This window comes from Python bivittatus, unplaced genomic scaffold, assembly GCF_059951505.1.
Source record: "Python bivittatus isolate LINGU-HERP-01145 unplaced genomic scaffold, Pbiv_v1 ctg000020_np1212, whole genome shotgun sequence".
NCBI classification, from domain to species: domain Eukaryota; kingdom Metazoa; phylum Chordata; class Lepidosauria; order Squamata; family Pythonidae; genus Python; species Python bivittatus.
The window spans coordinates 109,172,465-109,195,223 of NW_028277030.1; the positions used below are offsets into that span (position 1 = coordinate 109,172,465).

The following is a 22,759-nucleotide window of genomic DNA, read 5'->3' on the forward strand; positions in this document are numbered from 1 at the left end:
TGGCAAAAAAGGTCATAAAATCGGGCGCAACTCACTTAACCGCATTGCTTAGCAATGCAAGTTCTGGTCCCAATTGTCATAAATCGAGGACTACCTGTACTCTCTTCCCCTTTATCAGGGAATGCTGCATGAAGCTTGGGAACAACTAAATCTGGTGTCTCGACTCACTAAAAAGGTTGCATGAAAATTTCAGTTGGCCAAAGCCATGATGAGGCAGAGGTCAGTATCTACGGTCCATTTGGTAATGATAATGGCATATGGAAGATTGTTACTGGGAAGGTAAGAGGAATGCATGAATTAATGAACAAAATGGAAAAAAAGAGAGAAAGAAAAATGCTTTTGTATTCACATGTTGGCATGTTGTTGATTGAGAATCCAAACTACTGGCATGAAATGTTTCATAAATGATATGATGAAACATATCAAACACCAATGCACAGCAGCATCTGCAGAAAGAACATAGGGAAGCAGAATGATGAAAGTGGCTTCATGGTGATACAATGTAAACCCTACCTCTTTTGTACATGGATCATGACACTGCATGTATGTACAAAAGAGGCAAAGCTTGCTTTATTAGGTGATACCATGACACTGCTGTCATCATTTTGATAAAAGCAGCAAGCTCCTGCAGATGCTGCTCCCGCTAAAGTAGTTATGTTTGACAGGAAAAACGGAGTGAACAATTGCAAGTTATACATAAATGAGGAGAAACTAGAGCAAGTAGATGAATTTCTGTAATGATCACTTAAGGTGGGAAATGGAGAAGTTTTAAGATAAGCAAATGCTGAGAGGTAGTGAATCCGTTTGGTCTGCTTGAAGGAATCCTTGCTGAAAGAAGTGAAAATATCTGCACATGAGCATTTCTGCTCACTTTGTTGTATGAAAAATGAAAGTGAAGTATGGCAGGAAAAATAAAAAAATTGAATGGGACACTTCAGTGTGTGGTAAAAGAAAAAGGGTTAAGAAAGAAAGGGTGCTGTGTGTACGTGGACTGAATTCAGAAATGGGTGAAAGTATGAAAGAAGTACATTGAGGTGATTTCATAAAGAGGAATGAAACACAAAAGAAATATACCGTATGAAGGAAAAGGGAGAACCAACAAAGATGGAGTTGGATGGAGTTGACAAGATCTTTTTAAAGAACAAAAAGCAATGGAAGAAGTGATGGAAGCAAAAATAGTTTGCAAGAATATGGACTACTTTAGTCATTAGAGTTGGTGTAAATTGGTTTGAATTATATTTCCTTTTCTTTTTCTTGTCTTTAATTTCTTTAGCTACAACATTCCTCATGAGCATAGCTGGAGAAGGATGAATAAGGTCAGGCAATGAGTCTCAAACTGAGGGTCATAACCCCCCCCCCGGGAATTGAGAGCACATTTGATGGGGTGGGCCAAAATTGTTTGGGGCTTCCATGTGCAAAGCACTATCTTATCTAATGCCCACTCTGAGCGAACAAGCTGATAGCAAAGTCAGGATTTAATTCAGTTGCTGCTATGAAAAGCAAATATTAATCCAAAATAAAGGTGGAATGAGAAATTCGAGTAGCTGCCTTAAAAATAAAACCCAGATTTCACCAATTATGCAAAACTGAGCAAGCTCATTCTTATTTTTAAATGTTTTCGATTTTATTTACATATTTGTAGTCCACCCCAATCCCATGACTCTGTCTTGTGTATGACAATGTGGGAAAAACAAAACAAACAAGCAAAGCATGCATAGCACGCAGGATGCCCACCGTCAGGGCCAAAGTTGCCGTGGAATAAAAATGTTTTAATCATTTTGTGGAACGTAAGGAGGGAGCGTGCTAAATGTACATTCAAGGGAAGCTTTTTCTAGAGCATGGGGGCCAATACAAAAAAGGCCTGCCACATAACACAGGCTGCTTGTATTTCCTGTGGAGGGGGGACTCTCCTCAGGCTCTCAAAATGTTCAGACCAGAAAGGCAGAATCAATTTGGCTGTTCTGTTATCTCCAGTGAAAACATTTTGTTTTTAAAGTGACACGGTTCTATTAGTTTTATTTGATATATGGATTAAAATTTAATGATTAAAAGTAGTACATTTGTTTCTTGGCCAGTGCTAACCTGAATAAAATCATTAGTTTCATATATGGGAAGATGTCACACAATTTATCATTTTAGGGGACCTCAGCACAGAAGAATTTGAGAACCCCTGCTTTTTACCTTTAAATTCCATAGTACATTTTGCTAAAAGTAATACCGAGAACATATACTGCAGAATAAAGATCACACACCAAAAAGGAACTATAATTCTTATACCAAATCCATAATTCTATGTTACATACATTTTAAGCTTAGTCATCACCCTAAATCAAACTATACAAAATAAGGTTATTAATACATTTGCATATACATTCTCTCAATAACTTCAGATAAATAATTACATGGGGAAAAACACTTGTACATTTTATATTTTTATTTTTAAAAGTAGTAATTCCATATCACTTGTAAAGTTTACATTCAGTGACATGATAATATTCTTATAAGCAAGAGCATGTATTACAAATGTTAATCATTTTATCTCTTAAAAATAAATCAGAGATACAAATTATGATTTAAAGAAAAGAAAGCTTATCGATACATATGTTATCTATCTTTGTGAATGATAATATAAAAGGGATTAGGAGATATGAGGCCCATCCAAACCTGACATTATACTATTATAACAAAATCATATTGAAATCAATGCAATTTAGTTCCAAGTAATAGTTAGAATAAGATATACAAAAATATGAACAATAGTGAAAAATTTGGAACTTGTGATAATAGAATTATAGAGTTGGAAGAGGCCATTTAGGGTATGAAATCCAAACACCTATTCAGTGCTGGAATCCAAATTAAACCATCTCAGATGGCTCTCTGCATGAACACATCCCTCAGATGAGAGCCCACCGCCTCTCATTTCACCCATTCCACTGTCAAACTAATATTCATCCATCCATCCATCTTATATGGCCGCCCATCTCATGAAAAAGGGACTCTGGGCAATATAAAAATATAAAACAGTAATATATAAAAAACAATTACTATCCAGAAAATTTTAAAAATTGTGACTAAAGGTTAAGAGAGGGCAGCAGATATCAACAACAATAGAGCCACCTCAATACCTCAATATTACTGTTAGGAAAATGTTTCTGATACTTAATAGGAACCTGCCTCTTGTTACTTAAATCAGTTATTACTAATTAAATTGACTATCATGAGAATTAACAGGTCTTGACTTTCTTCCATGTGACATCCTTCCAGGTATATGAAGAGGGTTATTACACCCCCCTCAACCATCTTTTCTCAAGATGATCACACCTAGCTCTTTCAATCTCTCTTCAAAAATCTTAGATTCTAGTCCCATGATCATCTTTGCTGACCTTCTCTGAACCTGTTTCAATTTCTCTGAATCCTTAAAGTGTACTGCTTAGAACCAGACATAGCACAAGAGAAACAGAGTGGACTGATTACCTCCCATGATTTGGAAATTATACTTCTGCTTGATGTTGTCTAAAATTGCATTTGCCTTCTTTGCAGCCACATCATACTAATGGTTCATATTTGGTTTTACCTCTCACAAGCTTTCCATAATATCTATGCATTAATAGTGTATACAGTTGAATTCTGACAGTGTTTTTCTCAATTTTGTATCTATCATGTACGAAAAGTCAGTTTATGTAACAACATGCTCCATTCTAGAAAGCAGAAAATCATTTATTTATACCAATACAACTGCATTTAAAATGTTACACAAAGTATTCCTAGATGAATGATAGAAAATTTTCATTAGAAAGACAGCAGCTTCAGGAAAGATATTTGAAACATATCAAAAAAGCGTTTCCATTTGGGAATTTATATCACCACATTATCTTATAAACAGGATCTCCAACCTTAAGCGTCCCTGTTTTATCAACTCCGAAGTACCACCCGAAGAGAGGACTTGATCGGTATAAATGCTTTTCAGAAGGATCACACAAACGGTAACTATTAAAAAAAATGAGATCACAATGAATCACCCATAAAATAGTTAACTGTGCTTGTTTTCAAATAAGCAAAAAGGGAAACATTATAAGAAGCTGACAAATATATGATTCCTAGAGGCCTGACGTTCCAGATTGTTACTAAATCTCACAGTCACAGTAGTAACAACTAATTTTGAAAGCCTAAAATCAAAGCTTCAATTTTAAACTTATTTGTTAGGGCTACAGTTAAACTGAACTCAGTGGGGCTTTAATATAACATGCATGTTATGATATTGTACTTCATTTTTTAAATTAAATCCTATTTATTTCTACTATTAGGAATAGATTATTAAGAATATTAAAAGGGACAACTAAGCAAGTCAACCAGAACATTGTACATAAACTACCTAACTAATTTCATTAACAGACTCCATAGTCTGTTCAAATTCAGAAAATGAGGCAATTCTGCTAATGCATGGGCTCCAACCTTCTCCAGCTTGGTTCCTCCAGGCACATTGGGAATGTAGCTGCCAGCCAGGAAGCTGCAGTATGGAGGATGCCAGGCTGTGGAATGTGGTTCTCAATAAAATGCTAGCCTTGCAAATGTGCAAAGATAATTGCCACCACAGTTGAGAGAACCAGGATTCATAGTCAGGCACATAATAAGATTTTTTTTCGTGCCTTCAAGTTAGTCTTGGTTCCTGGCAACTGCCTGGAGAAATCCCCAGTGTTTTATTGGCATCATTTTTGGAAGTGGTTTGCCACTGCCTGCTTCCTAGGGCTGAGAGAGAATAACTGGCCCAAAGTCATCCAGCTGGCTGCATTTTAAAGCAGGACTAGAACTCACCATCTCCCGATTTCTAGCCCGGTGCCTTAACCACTACACCAAACTGGCTCTCATCAATTGTGTTGAAGACACCAAAATATTTTATTACCTTTTCAAAGTATCAAGAGGCTCTTTTCTGTCTATGATGCCAGTATCTGGATCAACAGTTGTCAAAATACACCTACAATGAGAAAGCAGAATGAAGTAACAGCAGCCTTAAATTTTTTTTCGCCATGAAATACATTAACAAAAAATGCATACCTGGGACAGGCTGCTGCTCCTTTCATTTGTACACTTCCAATTATAATATCATTCCAGGTGTCCTACAAAAATATAATGCATTTTATTTCTTACTGATCCCAAGCAATTCAACTTGTTCGTATGAATTCTGTACTATTATGAGCTTTCTCACATGAATGTGAATGAGACCAATAAAAAAGAAGAATAATGCTTTTGAGAGGTGCATTTCATAGGTGAAGGTCAGATGCTCCCTAGTTTGAGTTTTAACTGTTTAATTTTACAGAATATCAATTTGATATACAGTCTGAAAATAAAGTGATATACATAGGAAGGACTTAATGTCTGTACATTATAGCTACTTATACCTGTACCTGCAAAACATTATTCAATGCATTGCAACTTATACGACCTGAAGTTCTGTTTCATAAAAGGTGTTTGCTTGCCTATTCGGGGCAATTTTACTTGGAACATTCCCACTGGCAGAAAGTATGGGGAGAATTCCTACCTTTTTCAGTTCCCACACCAGCTCCCCAATTTTCAGGAAGTATCCTAATCCTCCAGAATTGATTTTGGATGAAGGGCATTGGGAAAAGAAAGGAACCAGAAAAAAATTCATGCTGGATCAGAAGACTTCTGCAAGTTTGCCAGCAAAGAAGCAAATTTTGGAACTATCTATCTGTCTATATATGGGAGGGAAGGAGGGCAGGCAAGCAAGCAGAGTATGCTACTTGGCTGTTATAGGAATCTCATCAGCACTACTGTAGTAATTTCTCCAAATGCTCCTTTTTGCTACATGTTAGAATGACAATACTATTTTTTGGAATAAACATTACTTATTAAAACTAACCTTTAACCCAATCTAAAGCTTCAGACTCTTGGAACTCTGGCTTGCCTAACAACTTCTTGGTTTTCTCCAAAAAAGATTTTTCATATACTTTTAAGTCCTATTATTCAGTATAAGTAAATCAGGCATCTTAATGTATAGCTTCATCTTGCATTTTATGCTTTACCACTGATTTTAGGTATGATTTCTCCTTGAGTCTGGAACTCTGTTGTGGCCAAATGAAGAGCAGATTGATATTTCCACTTGCCAGGATAGGGGAAATGACTGACATCAGAACTTTTCATTGAAGAAAGTGACAAAAATGTTCTATTCAGCCCTGGTTAGCATTCTTTCTTTTACTTACACCAGACATCCTCCCCCCACCTTCAACCAACTTAGGAATATACTCAAGAAAAAAAGTTTCCTTTCACTGTCGAAAGAACCAGCAGTAACATGCACTTTCCCCCAATCTAATGCCTGCTGTAGATTCATTTTCTAGACTTCCCACCCAGCCTCTTGGCTGACTCATACAAGGGACACCAGTTTAAGAAAATGTTATTAAGCAGCTGCATGCATATGTAAGTGCAAAGTTATTCTTTGTGTAAACAAAAAAATCATGTCCTGCATTACCTCCTCATGAGGACCACAGCCAGTGACCAAAATGCTTGGCCTGAAGTTATGCACTTGAACTTTCTTCTCCATTCTGGAATTAAGCTCTTCTAAAGAAGCTTCGGAAAGGAGCATGACAGGACTACAGTCAGAATACGCAATCTAGAGAGGTATATTCCATAAGTGAACAATGTCAAAACATCCAAACAAAATGCAGAGAGATTGTCAATTTGTAGGACAAAGGGAAGCAGCTCCAAAATAATTGTCTGTACAGGTGGTCTTTGTTTAATGATCACTTGTTCAGCAACCATTCAAATTTATGACAGCACTGAACAAGTGGTAGTTACGACCGGTAACTCAGAGTTCTGACCATCGCAGAGTCCCCATGGTCACATGATCATGATCTAAGCACTTGGTGCCCGGATCGTGATTATGACATCACAGTGAGCCATGGTCACATGATTGTGATTTCTGACATTCCCTGCCAGTTTCCTACACCCAAGTCAGTGGGGAAGTTGGCAGGAACTCAGAAGTCACCATCACATGAGGTCCTTACTTAAGGACCCACATGGTCCTTGCTTAACAACAACTGGAATGCCATCACTAAGCAGTGCAGTCATGTGACATTGCGCTTTACAACTGCGCTGCTTAGTGACAGCAATTCCACTCCCAATTGCCGTTATTCACCAAGGACTACTTGTAGTATCTGGTAGCCCCATCAAATAGTGTGTTAAAATATTTATTATTAAATTTATATCTAACTGCAGCCATTTACTGAAGAAAAAGTAGACAGATTCTTCACATTATAATCATATCTATTTAAGTTTTGCAACAAAGGACCCAGCCAGCCACCACTCAGAAATTGACTATCAAGGCTGCTCTCCTTGCAAAGTGATCTTGCACACAGTGGTACTTTTTTAAACACTTATTCCATTAAATGTCTTTTAGCACCAATCTCAATTCCTAAGCAGAGAGTATATATGTGTTTATTAAAAAAAAATAATGACATCTTTAACTGAAACTTAACTGCAGTTTTCTTGGCAGCATTATGGAAATAGTTTGACACTGGCTTCTTTTGGGATTTTTTTGACTTCCCAGTCCTCCCTATTGCCCTGGTACTTCCTGGTATCCTCTCATTCAAATACTAACTAGCTCCAACTCTGCATAACTTTTTGAGATTGGCTGTGTTTGCATATGTATAAATAAATGAATATGACCAGGGAAATCATTTTAAGTACAGGATACTAGAGGACATGAGTTGAAAAGATCCACTATAACTGCAACATGTACCACAGATCATTACAATTACAAGGCATTCTCTCACCTTATCAGTGGGACGAAAAGGTTCCATTACATCTTTTGAATTCCTTGGAATCATATTTGGTTCAAAACAAACCAAACGGTATGATTCTGACTTTAGGTAGGCTGTAATCCATTGAGCGGCATCTTCTCCACAATCTCTGCCTTGAATATCAAAGCCAAATAGCCTAAAAGAATTGGGAAAAGCATCAATAAGATCTCTGCTAGTCACTACAATTATATTTAATAGAATCATAGAGTTGGAAGTGACCACAGAGGTAATGTGGTCCAACTGCCTGCTCAGTGCAGGATTCACTGGAGAATCTCTGACAGATGACCTTCCAGCTTCTATTGGAAGACCTCTAGCAAAGAAGAAGCCACATTTCCACTGGCTGGCAGCTCATATAGTCAGAAAGTTCTTCCTAATGTCTAGTCTGAACTTCCTTCCTTATTGTTTTAACCCACTGGTTCTCATCCTGGTTGTTTTAACTCATTGATTCTGGGACAGTAGAGATAAGTCCACTCTCTCTTCTATGTGACAACCCTTTAGATGTTTGAAGACTGTATCCTCAAAAGGCTTGGTTCCCAGACTCTTCACCATCTTGGTAGCCCTTCTCTGAATTTGCTCCAATTTATCTCTGTCTCTTTTGAACTATGGTGCCAGAATTGAATACAGTACTCTAACTGGGGTCTGACCTGAGCAGAGTGAAGTGAAGCAGTTATTTCCCTTTAATCTGGACTCTTTGACCTGTTACTGCATGCCAACATAATATTTGCCTTTTTAAAAAATTATAAAGGTTTTAAATTTTTAATTAAAAAAAACATTAAAGTTATTAAGAAGAACAGAATACTTAAAAACAATAGCAACGTGTGTGTTAAATGCCATTTCTAGTTTTATTACAAAGTACTATACATTGATGTATAGTACTTGACACAAGAATAATTCACAAGCTGCAGAATGAATATAAAAATACTATAAAACTCTCTTATACTTGTTGCTGGCGTGGTATCGGGACTATCATGAAAACAAATACAGAAGAGACTTATAGAGCTTGACTAAACCTAGGATATCTATTATTTGAGCACAAGCAACCTTTGTGAACATATTAAGTGGCTGTTTATTACTAATGATCACCTTAATGGAAAGTCATGCCATTAAGGAGACATTCTCCAACTCTTCAGGAGACATTCCATTCCAGATCAGCATTACTATCAAAGATGGGCACAGCAATGACACCCAGCAATCAATAATCAAGCTGCCTATACTGATGGATGACAATATCAGGAAAGGCCAGCGCTTGAAGATAATATTCCTGAGAATCTAAGAGAACATCCCCTCCATTCCAAAAAGGGAGTAAAATTGTAATAATATCCAAATTTGGACTAACAAAAAATTGCTGGTCAGAGGCAAACACAGCAGCAGAGTCTACTGAGCAATATAAGACAGCGGGGGGGGGGGGGAGAGCTAGTTAATTCAATTCTTCATTCAGTTCAGCTCCTCATTCAAATCCCTAGCATCTTCTCATTGCTTTTTCTTTTCAAGGATGGAGACTGGGACTGGCCATCTTTTCTTTTTACACCTGGGTAACACCTGTAGGGACCTCTCTATTTTAACCACTTTTTAGTAGAAACAATTATACAGGAAATATAGAACGATAACTCTGATTTTTCTCTACATGTGTAACGTCTAACTGAACAATTTTTAAGTAAAGTAACATTACAAGCAGTTTCTTACTAGTATGAATGATGCACGTATACATGAGTGGGAGAAGGGGATGGAAACTATGCCCTTATAGGATTCAAACATAAATTGAATATGATAAATTGTGTTGGGTGGGGAGGGAAAGAAAGACATCATGCCAGAAAATCTACTGCAGTTCTGCTCAGATATCAGTGGTGGCTCATCCATCCTGCCTCTGAAATATAAAGACCCAAGGGCAGGAGTGGTCTTGTGACCTACCCCTCCAATGATAAATTACATTCACCCAGGCAACATGGGAATAAGAATGTTATGTGGAAAAAGGGTATGAATGGATGAAAATAGATACGTGTGATTAGATGATTCTGCTTCCCTTGTTGTTCTAAGTTGCCTTTCTGTGCTTACCCTCTTAGTACACAGCCTCCCTAGAATGCAAGGACAGCAGAACACATTCCTAACAGCCCCAATCAGAACATGGATTTTTATCTTAGTTAAATGTTTACCTTAGTGACAAGACTGTGTTGATCAGCTGTGAATACCTCTAAGCAATCTGTGCTAAAATTGAGAAGTATATTAAAGGAGTAATTATACTGGAACTTTGAGTCAATATGTAAATGTTGTTGAAATACATTTGGTTGCCTTCTGTGGTTGGTGTGCCAACAAGGGACAAAGTTCCTAAACTGGCTTATTAAAGTCAGCTACCCAAGACTAATGTAAGGGTCAAACTAAACGAGATGCCAGATATGTGTGACCAGCATCTCTTTAAGCATCTTCTAGAAGCAATCATGGGGATACTGGACTGGTTTAGAATGGCAGAACTGGGAAGAGTTTTAATGCTGAATGGTTTCTAAACACAATTTGCTTTTCTCTTGTTGCTCAAGAGGCTGAAAAAACATAAAAGGGAAAGCACCTGCAATTCCGTACTGGATTTTTAGTCGGCAGTCTGACTGGAACATTACAATCCTTCATTTCTGGAGCACTCAGAGTCAAATAGCCATTTTGACTGGTGACAGAGATCAACACTAGCCGAGGCTCTTGTCGAGCAGTCACCATATGTCCATCTTCTTTTATCACAAGCCAAGACCTAAGTTAAAAACAAATCAAAATACCAACAGAAGAGAATATATGTAGCTCAGGGTTGGACTGTGGAGTCCTTGGGGTTCTCTGAGCTTGGTTGTTTTCTTGCAGACATTTCATTACCCAGCTAGGTAACATCTTCAGTACTAGCACTGAAGATGTTACCTAGCCAGGTAACAAAATGTCTGCAAGAAAACAATTCAGCTCAGAGAACCCCAGGACTCCACAGATCAAAATACTCTGAAAATCAATCCAACCTTCCAAAACCTAAATTACTAAAACATGAACAATGGACTGCTAATTTAGCACTGACTTTTATTAAATAATTTTCATTCTACTTCCAATGAATGAATGAAAAGGTTCTACTTTAAGGATTTGAGTGCCTTTAAGTCATTCTGAAGTATATGGAAAACCTGTGTAAATGCAATTGCCTCCCACCAGAGATACGTTAAATAGATGAGAATAGAGCATGCTTCTTAAGAGTGAGTTGGCACTAGTAGCTTCATAGTTTTTCTGTTCTTCCCATGGATGACTGTGTGGTCACTTTTCAGCAATTTTCTACAATTCTGAGGGGGAAGCAGGTGAAAACAGGCACAGCAGTTATCCACAGTATCACTTTGACCCCTCAACCCTCTAAGAATGTTAAATGTAAATGTTAAACTCCTGCTTTAAGAGGAAGACTAGTCTAACTAGACATCGTGGAGGCCTTTTAGCAGAGAGTAACTATCTGCCAGGAAATACAGAACAACAAAATGAAAAAGAAAGAAGGAAATCCATCTAACAGAGCATGTGTGTCAGAGTATGTAAGACTAGGGGGAGGAAAATCCAGGACAAACATGAGGGGCTGGCATTGCAATTAAGCATTCAGAAATTAGATCCTTATCCTTGTTTGGATTGTAAACAATAAACATGGTCAAATTCCTATTACACCTACATTTTTCTGTTATCATTGTTTTCTTAATTGCAAAAGGCTTAACACCAGGGGAAAAAAGGAAGAAGAGGAAATTAAATGCAACTTTCTAGAAGGAATTTTGATTTCTATATGTGCATTTACATGCTATTTAAAAAAAATCTCTGTATCCAAACACACGCATCTGCAATGTTTCAAGCCCTTGGACTATCATAATTTAGTTCTGATCCAATCAATAAGGATTATTATGGAGTATCCTTAGCATAGTATTAATTCACCATATCAGAATCACAGAAGCACAGGATCAAAAGGGGGCATTTAAGCTACTAAATCCAACCCCATGCTGGCTGCAAAAATCCCAAGATTCATTACTCTACAGCAAGTGCTGTATAGATTCCCATCACATAACTGAGGATAATTCCCTTCCAGGCGCTCTTAGTTTGAAGTATAAAAGCATTCATTGAAAGAATAAAAAGGATTCTTCTATTAGTGTTTTAATTCTGATTCAATGTTCTTTCAGATAAAGCTTTCAAATGTAACATTGGAATTCTTCCTTGCTCAGCAGTATCCCCACCGAAAGCATTACTTTTATTCATGGGGGCTGCACAAATTCATGTATCATTTTAGGAAATCACAGTATACAAACTTTGAGAATTATCTTAATTTATTTTTGTTTTCCTGGTAACCAAAGAAACACAAGGAGAGGCAGGAAAATACAGAGAAACTGCCAAGGAAAGATTTTTTTCTAGACTTGCCAATTTCTCCCAACAAATAGAAGCCCTGTATTGTCGAAGGTTTTCACGGCCGGCATACGATGGCTGGTGTGGGTCTTCCGGGCTGTGTGGCTGTGTTCTGGAAGTTTTGTTTCCTAACGTTTCGCCAGCATCTGTGACCGGCATCTTCAGAGTGCAGCAGCACAGACAGGAGCAGTTCTCTCTGTGCCCAGGTGCTGGCGAAACGTTAGGAAACAAAACTTCCAGAACACGGCCACACAGCCCGGAAGACCCACACCAGCCATCAAATAGAAGCCCTGTCTGGAAGAACCACTACTTAATACCCTCCCCCTCCAAAAGGAAAAAAGAAAAAGAAGAAAAGAAAAAGAAACGGCAGCTTTAAGCCTCACGGGCATGACTTGATTTTGGATCAACGCCTGACAAGGACTCGGCAGCTGTGATTTCTAAACCAGGGGTTGCGGCTGAATGTGTTGCGTAATGTAGCCAATTCTGAGCGTGCGGTCCGAAATCTAGAGCAGCTGCACCAAGCCCGGGTAATGCCAGGACCCGCTCGGCGCTCAGAGCTGCTCCCTTCCCCGGCAAAAACGAAAGACCCGGGACGGCGCTCGGCTCGTTTAGCTCGTGCCCCGGCTGACCCCGCACGCCTACCTGTCGCGCATATCTCCGCTCCGGAGCCCCAACTTCGTCATTTCGGCCTCCCGCACGGCCACGCCCCTGCAGGACTTGACCGGGTAGACGAAAAGCTCAGCCACCGTCCCCACCTGCTTCAGCCCCAGCGGCCTTCGGCGGTCCCTCCATCGCCAGTACCAAGCCGCGGCCGTCCCCAGCGTAATCAGCGCAGCCAGAGCGACGGAGGCGGCAAGCCAGCCGAGCTCGGGCTTCATCAGCGAAAACGACCCGGAGCCGATCATGGCGACGGCGACCCCGCGAGCAGCGGTAGCAGAAGCTGTGCCGTAGCGGGCGGGGGCGGTGGGTTTTAAGAGCCGCTCCTTTGGGACGGGCGGAGCTACCGGGCCCTTCCGGAGAGCGTGGCTGGAGCTCGGCCAAAGAAGCCTGGAGGGGGCCGGGCAGGCCGTGTTTACGCGCTGGTCTCTGCTACGACGAGCGACAAAGCCCATCCTGGAACGCCTGTCGTTTAATAGGAGACGGAGGCTACGACCGAGTTAAGTACTGCGCGCCAGAGCCTAAAATGAAAGACAGAGATCTGAGCCCTTAAATGCAAAGCTATATATGTGGACCGCTGGATTTCTAATGAGCTGGAAACCCATTTTGCAGAAAGGTTCAGTGATGAGGCGAGTAGAAAAAGTAGCTCTCCCAAGATTCTAAGCGCAGAGCACAGACGAAGGTATAAACACGCTTTGCATCCCCGGTTCTCTCTAGCTAGATTGGCACATTGCGTTAAACTAAATGGAATTTGTATGTTATGTGAACTTAGCTAATGGTGGTTTACTCCAACGGTTACAGATAGTACTGGTTAAGGATAACAAGTGGCATGAACAGCTTGGTTTTAAAATGTACAGTGGCCCTCAGTAGCATGGGTGGTACTGAATGAACTTCCTTGGGCCCAGAGTGGTTGGGTGCAAAAGCTCAGAGATTCTGTGCCTTTAAATTGATGGGGTTTATTATATGGAAGAGAGGAGCTCTGTAACCCAACAAATAAGAGCATAACAGAGGCATTTTGTTCAAGTTAGATCACTCTGTATAACTATTCCTTCTCTTGTGCCTGGTTGCCCTATTTCTTGATACACCTGCATCAAATGAGTTACTTCCATTTTGTACTACAGGTAGTCCTTGTTTAGCGAGCACAATTGGGACCAACAGCCTGGTCATTAAGTGAAGCAGTTGCTAAGTAAAACTGACTGTGCTTACAATCTTACTTTGGCTTTCCTTTGCTTTACAGACCTGTGAAGGTCGTAAATGCAAGGACTGGTTGCAAAGTAACTTTTTCATCACGGTTGTTACTGCGAACATTTGCTAAACAAGGCAGTCACTAAATGAGGACTACCCGTATTGGCAAAAGAATCCCCAAATCTGTAGGTAGTCATCTTGCACTACAAGCCACTTCCAGAAATCAACCATGGCCTGAATTGAAGAAGTTGCCCCATAGAGAAGGACTGCGTTCTTTTCATCAATAAATGTTGCAGCATTGCAACCAATCTGCTTTCAGCTGCTGTGCATGTGACTTCTCCACAGAAAAGCATTGTGTTATTTGAAGTGATGTTGCATATAAACTTGACGGCTTGGTTTTGATCCTCCACCTGCTTTCATATCAGTAATCAGATACCTTGGAACAATGTGCGCCCTGATAATCTGAAAAGTACAAACAAGCGTACCATTAATTAGACCAGTATTTCTCAACCTCAGCGATTTTAAGCTGTGTGGATTCAACTTCCAGAATTCCCCAGCCAGCCCTGTTACAGAACATGTTACTATCAATTAAAAGGTTTTATATTACAATGTTGTAAGGTTTTATTACTGTTATGCTTGATATGTGGATCAAATTTTAATTAAAAGTAAATGGTATATTTTTTCCCAACCTTAAAACAAATGAAATTATTTGGGGGAGGGAGGGTCACATGTATTCATTTATTAACTTAGGAGTTCATGGCACCACAAAGTTTGAGAGAACCCTGAGATTAAGTAATATTGGAATTCACCAAGAGGCTGTTCCGTTGTGTCAGCATTGCCACAGAAAATCAAAGCTTGTTCACTACAGCCCCTCAGACCTACTGAAAATGTGGGATCATAGGAGTTTATCTCTGATCAAATTGGGCAACCAGTTCTGGTTGGAGTAGGCAGTCCTGCAGATATCCAGGTGCCAAGCCATAAAGGGCTTTATAGATGAAAACCAAAACCATAAATTGTACCTGGAAACCAATCTGCAGCCAAAGCAGGTTCCATGAGACTGGTGTTATATGCTCCCAACTATGGCAGCCAGCAAATATGTGGGCAGTTGTATTTTGGACCAATTGTAGTTTCCAAGTAGTTTTTAAGGGCAGCTCCAAGCAGAGTGCATTACAGTAGTCTAGCCAGGTTACTTTAAGGTTATTTTAGCTAGGTCCTCCAGCCAAAGCTGAATGTAGATCCATCTGGCCCTAGCTTTTACCTGCTGTTCCAGCAGGAACCATGAGTCCAGAAAACCCCCAAGTTGTGATCCTTCTCCCTGATGAGTAGTACTTGTCCATCAAGGCACAACTCTGATAGTGGCAGAGAACTTCTATGTATCCACAGCAACTCAGGCTTACTAGGGTTCAGATTGTTGTTTCCCATCCAGATCCTGACAGCCTCTATGCACCAGGCAAGGACATCCTTCATGGTATGGGGTATAGTTGAGTATGTTCAGCATACTGATATCACATCCCAAACCATTGGATGACTTCTTCCAAGAGCGAAATAAACATATTAAAGAGTGGGGGGAGAGGACCGACTCCTGTGGCACCCCACAGATCAGGGGCCATTGAGCTGATCTCCCCCATGATCACAGATTGGAACCATCCACTTAGGAAGAAGTGGAACTATTGCAGAACAATGCTTCTTACCCCCAACCTCTCTGCAGAGAGTCCAATAAAATACAGTGGGTGATAGTATCAAAAACCACATCTGATAACACCAGAAGGATTGCACTACTCCCATTCAGGGGTGTCCTCCCCCATCCTGGGCTTGACAGGTCTAAGAGTGATCAATGTTGTCTCCATCCCAAACCTGGGCCTGAACCCTCACCGAAAAGGGTTCAGATAATTCGCTTCCGCTAGGATGCTGCAAGGTTGATCTGCCACCACGAGCTCAACAATCTTCCAACAAAGGAAAGGTTGGAGATCAGCCAATAGTTATCCAAATCACTGGAACCAAGTATGGTCTTTTCAGGAGGGGGTAGACCACAGTCTCTTCAAGGCTGCTGGGAACTCCCCCTCCCATAATGAAGCACTGACAGTTCCTGAATCCAAGTGGTCACCATTCCTCCCACTTCCTGAACAAGCCAGGAAGGGCAGGGGTCCTCATGACAAGTGGCAGCAAATGATGTGGAAGGATCTGATGTGGGCAGTTCGTGTAAGGAAGCCCACCAACATCCCTAAGTTGAAACTGTTTTATAAGGAGGAATGGGCTAAAATTCCTCCAAACTGATGTGCAGGACTGATCAACAGTTATCAAAAACTTTTATTTGCAGTTATTGCTGCCCAAAGGGGGCACACCAGACACTGAAAGCAAAGGTTCACACACAAACATGTAGCTTTGGATCATTATCCTCAATGGATAAATGAACAAGTATCACGTTTTTGACTCATTTGCTTAACTGGGTTCTCTTTATCTAGTTTTAGGACTTGTGTGGAGAATAGATCACATTTCATGCAGAAATATTGCAAATTCAGAAGGGTTCACAAACTTTTAAGCACCACTATATACTTCTTTTCTCACTTTGTGGATGTCATTTTATTTTATAGATGAGATTACTGGCCACTAGAGCCTTTGGGATCAAGCACAGACAAGTGAAATAAATAAATATGCCCTACCTGTATTTATTTTTTAATTAACGGAATTTATTCTTGGATTAGCGTTCATTTAAAACCAGTTGATTTCAATGGGGCTTATTTTCAAGAATATATTAGTAGGAATAATTTCATGTTGCATAATGCTACCTTGCATAATTGCAGCAAGATTTTAAATAACCTGAGAAAATTAACTGTCTCATTTAGCTGCAGCCTTTAATAAGTATAACCTGGTTTCCATTATTGATGATCATTTGTCTTAAAACTAAGATTTTGTCAGCTTCAATGAGATTATTTTAAAATCTACCAGATTAAAAACCAATCAAATTAAAATGTAATTAACATAAATGCAGTTACATTCAATAAATGAGATTACTTCCCATTTGTTGAATGACTTAACTGTTTTTTATTTATTTATTTATTTATTTATTTATTTATTTAATTTGTATGTCCCCCATCTCCCCCAGCTGGTGTCTCTGGGTGGCTCACAATGAAAGTAAAACCCACAAACAGTTAAAAAATAAATACCCCATTAATTAATTAAAAAGCCAAACTACAAAAACAAGCCCTATACATTAAATATATATAAATACAAATAAATACATATGCGTTAAAAATTACAGTTCAGTAGTAACTTTAGGAAGGCTGTGGGGATTACACCGCAGACTTGAGACAGCCATATGAAACCTTGAAGCCTCAGTTTCTACATCCCTGCACTACCGTACACATCCTGGAAAAATGAAATGCAAAAAAACATTTTTGTTCCTTTCAAGACAGCTGGAAAGAAGGAAGAGTATTTCTGCTATCATTGGTGGTATGAGGTCATAAAGGGTTGCATGCAGTGGGCACAGATACTTCTGACATCACAATGGGTGCCTTAGCAACAATTGAAGCATAAACACAACAATAATTGTCTTGTGAGCTCAGAGTGCCTTTGGCTGGCTAGGTGGGTGTGATCTCTGCTGAACTTTTTGACACCTGAGATTTGAGGTGCCCAGAAGACTGATCTTTTGCTCTCTATGAGCCCAGACTCCTGAGCTGGAACTTCAGTTTCCACTTTCCAGGAAGCGTCTTTTTCGAGTCCTTCCATCCCAGCTGGCAGAACTCCTCAAGCTGATGTTATACCTGGAGGTACTGCGAGTAGGTTTTTCCTATGTTTGGGGAGATGGTAACCAGCTAGTTCCCTATGAGGTATACTCTTCCTAGATGAAAAGGTTCACAGTTTCGAACTGGATTTGTCTTTCTCTCCATAGTTATTTTTAGGGGTCCAACTGGGGTTGTGACATAGAAAGTACTTTTGGCAGCTGTGCTGATTCACCAACTATTTCTGTATAGAAATAATCTTATCATGGTAACTTCCTGGCTGGGCTACTGGATGCGTTGCATATGAAGTTGGCTTCAACATGGTATGACAAAATGATAACAGGAACAGCTTACCTTTCTACAGTTTTGTTGGTTTCCTACCTAAAACTAATAGGAAAAACCACCACCATCCGTTTTCAAAACAATGATCCAAATGGGCTCTGGGAGACATAAAAAGGGAATGCAGCCATGATTTATTACATCTTCATTTCATCTTTCTTTTAGGAATTAACACCATTTTTGCATCTGTTCAAAGCCTTATAAGTCTGCAAGACAGACTAAACTGCACATTTAATAGCTGAGTGGGGATTTGAACCAAGATGCTTGTTCTTTTATGCCCTGATTGGGAATTCTGAAGGGAAACCATCTGGGGTAATTCTATTACATTCCTTTAACTGCCTTGCAATCCGTTTTGATGCAGGCAGTCTATATAGCTATACAGATATAGAAGCTTTGGGGTGGGGGGTGCTGTTAGATGCTGTATTAAAAAGGGGGGGCAGTAATGTGATGTCATTTCTAGAGTGAGCAGGGACAAAATGTTCTGCCATTTTTGGGGGCTTCTTGCTTTTAGAGATGTGGGGGAGGCTTTAAATTTCCCCAAATTTTGACTTTTTAAAAAAGGGAAAATCAACCCATTTTCAGTTTCTAGAGGAGAAGTTAAAACAGTACCCTTTGTTTATGAGGAAAAAATATGGAAGTAATCTAGCTGCCCCAAAATGATATTTTGGAAGAATTAATTGCATCACCTGAAGTTACAGTGGCATGGCAGGGATACCCTGGGGAAAGCATGTGGATTTCTTTAAATGCATGTAGATTTTGTTTTTAGGATTAACTGGAAAATATCCCAAGTCCTGAGAGGAGAAGTACTTGGAAAAGAAGCTACAAGAGTTGAACCAGCATGGGAGACTGGAAAGCTTACATCAATACAATCCTGAAGGACAAGAATATTGAAGATGTAGCAATTGTCGGACATTCTGACAATAAGTCTGTATGGGCATCTAAACCAGGAGGTCTGTTGGCAGCTATCTCTCCCCAGGAAGTTGGGCTGATCACTGGACAGGATAGAAAGTCTTTCCTACAGACTGGGATCACCATCGCTGGAAAAAAGTGTAGTGTGATCCGTGACAACTTGCTAGTAGAGAAAGATGCTGTCATGGACACCAGAACCAAAGGTGGTGACAGCAGGTCCATCTGCATTGGGAAATCTTCCAAAGCTCTTATCTTTCTCATGGGCAAAAAGGGGGTCCACGGAGGAGCCCTGAATAAGAAGGTGCATGATATGATAGCAAGCATGAAGGCAAAAGGCAGCTAGAAGTAGGGATTTGCCTGAATCACTTTTCTCCTGGAAGAAGGACGTGGGGAAAGTATTGGTCCTTTGAAATAAAAAGCATTTGAGGAACTCCTTGCCTATTTCTTTGACCTATGAGGTGGGATAGGAATTGCTTTGGATCACCTACCCCAGTCTGGTACTGAGGGTCCAGGTCAAGAGTGGTGGAAATTTTATCTTGACTTTCATTGTCCCTAACCAGCATATCGATTAACTGAAATACAGAAACTGAATATGATCAATTATATAGTTGATAGTTTGAATAATCTGAAGTCGGAGGTCCTGTTTTAGGAGAAAACCATCTCTGTGACTGTCAGCCACACTAGTTAGACCAGACCACGAAATCAAAAAAGGGTTCATTCAAATCTCTGTCAAATCTCCTTATTCTCTACAGCAGTGTTTCTCAAACTTGGGAACTCTAAGATGTGTGGACTTCAATTCCCAGAATTCCCTAGCCAGCCATGCTGGCCGAGGAATTCTGGGAGTTGAAGTCCACACATCTTAAAGTTCCCAAGTTTGAGAAACACTGTTCTACAGAAACTGAAGTAAAGGATCTGCGCCCTCTGCTATTACTGAAGTAACCCCCCCCCAACTTCATTCACTATTGATTACATTGGCTGGCATTAATATAAATTGTAGTTTAGCAATGGCTGGGTAACCACAAGTACACCAGTCTCCACTTCAGACTGATATCCCAAAGGCAGCATCCCAGCTAATTTTCAGTTCAGGAGGAGCTAAACTAGAGGAGGATAAATTATCCCAGAGTGTAACACCCTTGGTTTTGAACAATGTTTGAAATTATGTTTGGGGTGGGGGTGGGGAGGCAAAGAGAGGTGATACAGGTGAGGGGGGGATTCCTGAATATAAAATATGTAAACTACTAAGCAGCATATGAATTGGCACATTGCTTGAAAGATGCTTTGGCCTGATCAAGTCCCATTGGAATGAATACATCAGTGGAAAGTCTACCATAACGTAGAGTGACACCAAGTAGTTTCCACCAAGGACTCTGGAATTTGTCTTGAAGAGTCAAAAAAGCCAGGCGACTTGGATTATGATTAGTTTGAGCCAGTAGCTATTTGGGCACAAGTTTTAACTGGAATCATTCCAGCCTCAGCCCAAAGTTCCACAATGAGGAACCAGAAACATTCCTTAAGAAGCTTGATTGAACAACTTCTAATGGCTCAGAATTCTTGTAGGCATATATCTGGAAGCCATCACACAGCCGTACTACTTTGGCCTCAAACACTTTTAATGTACCGGGTATGTAATTATCTCCTATCATGCGAAAAAAGACCTACAGTGGCAGCTACAGTTCTTCTGACCTTCTCTTTTAGAGATTGAATTTGGGGCTTCCACAAGCAGTGGCATGGAAAACAATTCCAAGGTATTTGAAGGCCTGAACTTTTCAATATTATCCCCATTTACTTGCCATCTATAATTACATCTAACGGGCCTCTTTGAAAAGACCATAATTTTTGTTTATTTAATAACTAAAATGTCTATGCAGTAGGAGGGAAATGATTTTAGTGCTCACCTCAAACCAATGGATGATGTAGAGATAATGGCTGTGTTATCTGCATATAGGAGTAATACAATAGGTCTTCTGGCCAGATTTTGAAGATGATGTTCTAGTTTTGTAAGTCTTGCCACCATATCATTAATGTAAAAGTTAAATATCAGGGGCTAGAATACAACTTTGCTTTACACCCTTGTAAGTAGGCACCAGGTCAGAAAGTTGACCTTGATTGTCAAGCCTTATTTGGATGTGAGTGTTGTTATGCAGCGTGTTAATGAGTGCTAGCAAATATGTGGCAATAGATGGCATTTCCAGTTTGGACTACACTTGTTCTCTGGACTGAGTCAAAGGCTGTTTTAAAATCAATAAATACCACATACAAGGACTTCTAGGAGGAGATATATGATTTTCAATTAGATGTTGGACATTTTCAATTAGTTGATGGCATTGTAGTTGATTGGGTGATAATTGGATTGATCAGACCTATCTCCTTTTTTAAATACAGGGACAATAAGAGAGGGCATTTTTAATGGGTGATTTATAACCATAAACAGACCTGCTAAAACTTGTGTCCACCAGTCAATACTTAGTTCAATCAGCTCTGGGGGAATAATGACTCCCCCAGGGGACAACTTTATGTGTGGTATGTGAACCCAACTATTGAGTCATATCACTATTTGTCATTTGCTTGAAAATTCATTTCCCTTTCTGAAGAAAAAAGAAGAAAAGTAAAATGTTGACAAACAAAACTTATCAACAAATCAACTGTAGATCTTTCCTTCCAGCATGTAATAATCCTTTGGATCATCCCTTCTGCCCACAAAGACCAGAGTTTTTGATGCCTTGACAAATTCCAAGTATTGGGGATGTACCCAACAAGAATGTAGGGGTCATTGATACACAGTGATCTAAATATACATCTACAATCCTGTTAATTTCAGCCCAAATTGTGGCAACAATAGGACAACTCCAAAACACACACATTAGTGTTCAAGTTTCTCCAACAAAAAGATGACGGCAACCAACGCTAATTAACCATACTCTAAAGTGTCCAATATACTTGAAACATTTTGTTATATTAACTTTTGTTTAAGCTCAAAAATGCTAATTTAACATTCTGTAAGAACATTCAAGCACATTATTCCAAAGAATGAAATTAACTTTCTTCAATTCCTTTAAAAGTAAGTAACTGGTTTAGCAGCTGTATTGATTCCTCCAAACCATCAATCTATCATGGAAGTTCAGAAGGTGATGATATTTTTGCTGTAAAAATTCTGATGTGGAATATCCTATGAAATCAGAGTTGTGTTAAACAATTAAATCTTCCAATAAATCAGATTTTAGGGAAATTGTACGTTGATTAATTTTATTGCTTAGAATTGGATCAATCCTTAGCAAAATGTATTAAAGAAAATTAAACAGTGCAAATGATTTCTAGGTATGAGAAAACACATAGAAGACACTTTCTAAGGCATCAAATCCAACAACCAAATGCTATGTAAGAATCACCCCACCTAGCCTTGGTTTGAAGAGACCCAGGGTGCAATTGCTGATCTTTTCCCTACATTGGTTTTGTTGTCTACCTATTATTGTTAAGAAATTCTGAGGTTCAGCCAAAAGTGTTTGAAGATTATTACCACACCCTAATAATCTCTCTTTCAGGTATAGGCATTCATTGGAAGCTATAATAATGCCATATGTCATGATGTCATGAAATGTGTGATATTCCCACCCCTATGGATGCCCATGCTTCCAGAGCTAAATATAACCCATTTCTTCAGCCTTTCCCCATAGGATTTGTTTTCCATACCCTTTATCTTTTTCTTCCATTCAGTTCTAGTATGCCCATGTCCTGAAAATGTAGAATCAGAACCAAAGATATGTG

The 22,759-nt window shown here is 39.5% G+C and overlaps 2 protein-coding genes across 2 annotated transcripts; one reads left to right on the forward strand and one right to left on the reverse strand.

The window, feature by feature from the left end:
* Positions 1-1,625: 1,625 nt before the first annotated feature.
* On the reverse strand, positions 1,626-13,148 carry MTARC2 (mitochondrial amidoxime reducing component 2). Its single transcript, XM_007434529.3, has 7 exons — positions 12,831-13,148; positions 10,372-10,545; positions 7,788-7,950; positions 6,485-6,625; positions 5,053-5,114; positions 4,901-4,972; positions 1,626-3,987 (listed from the first exon to the last, which is right to left on the reverse strand). Exons 1-7 carry the CDS (start codon positions 13,091-13,093, stop codon positions 3,861-3,863), a joined length of 1,002 nt encoding a protein of 333 aa, XP_007434591.2. The 5' UTR covers positions 13,094-13,148; the 3' UTR covers positions 1,626-3,860.
* Positions 13,149-13,204: 56 nt separating this feature from the next.
* On the forward strand, positions 13,205-19,420 carry PFN3 (profilin 3). The gene is made up of 2 exons (XM_088146429.1): positions 13,205-13,527; positions 18,855-19,420. The coding sequence occupies exon 2, from the start codon at positions 18,927-18,929 to the stop codon at positions 19,338-19,340; it is 414 nt and encodes a 137-aa protein (XP_088002555.1). The 5' UTR covers positions 13,205-13,527; positions 18,855-18,926; the 3' UTR covers positions 19,341-19,420.
* Positions 19,421-22,759: the final 3,339 nt, after the last annotated feature.

Bases quoted from the DNA above. Each gene is read 5' to 3' on its own strand.
- MTARC2 (XM_007434529.3), bottom strand. From the start codon at position 13,093: ATGATCGGCTCCGGGTCGTTTTCGCTGATGAAGCCCGAGCTCGGCTGG. The intron at 4,973-5,052 runs GTATGCATTTTT...TTCTCATTGTAG, and splicing joins GGAGCAGCAGCCTGTCCCAG to GTGTATTTTGACAACTGTTG. The intron at 3,988-4,900 runs GTAATAAAATAT...TTTTTTTAATAG, and splicing joins CCTCTTGATACTTTGAAAAG to TTACCGTTTGTGTGATCCTT.
- PFN3 (XM_088146429.1), top strand. From the start codon at position 18,927: ATGGGAGACTGGAAAGCTTACATCAATACAATCCTGAAGGACAAGAAT.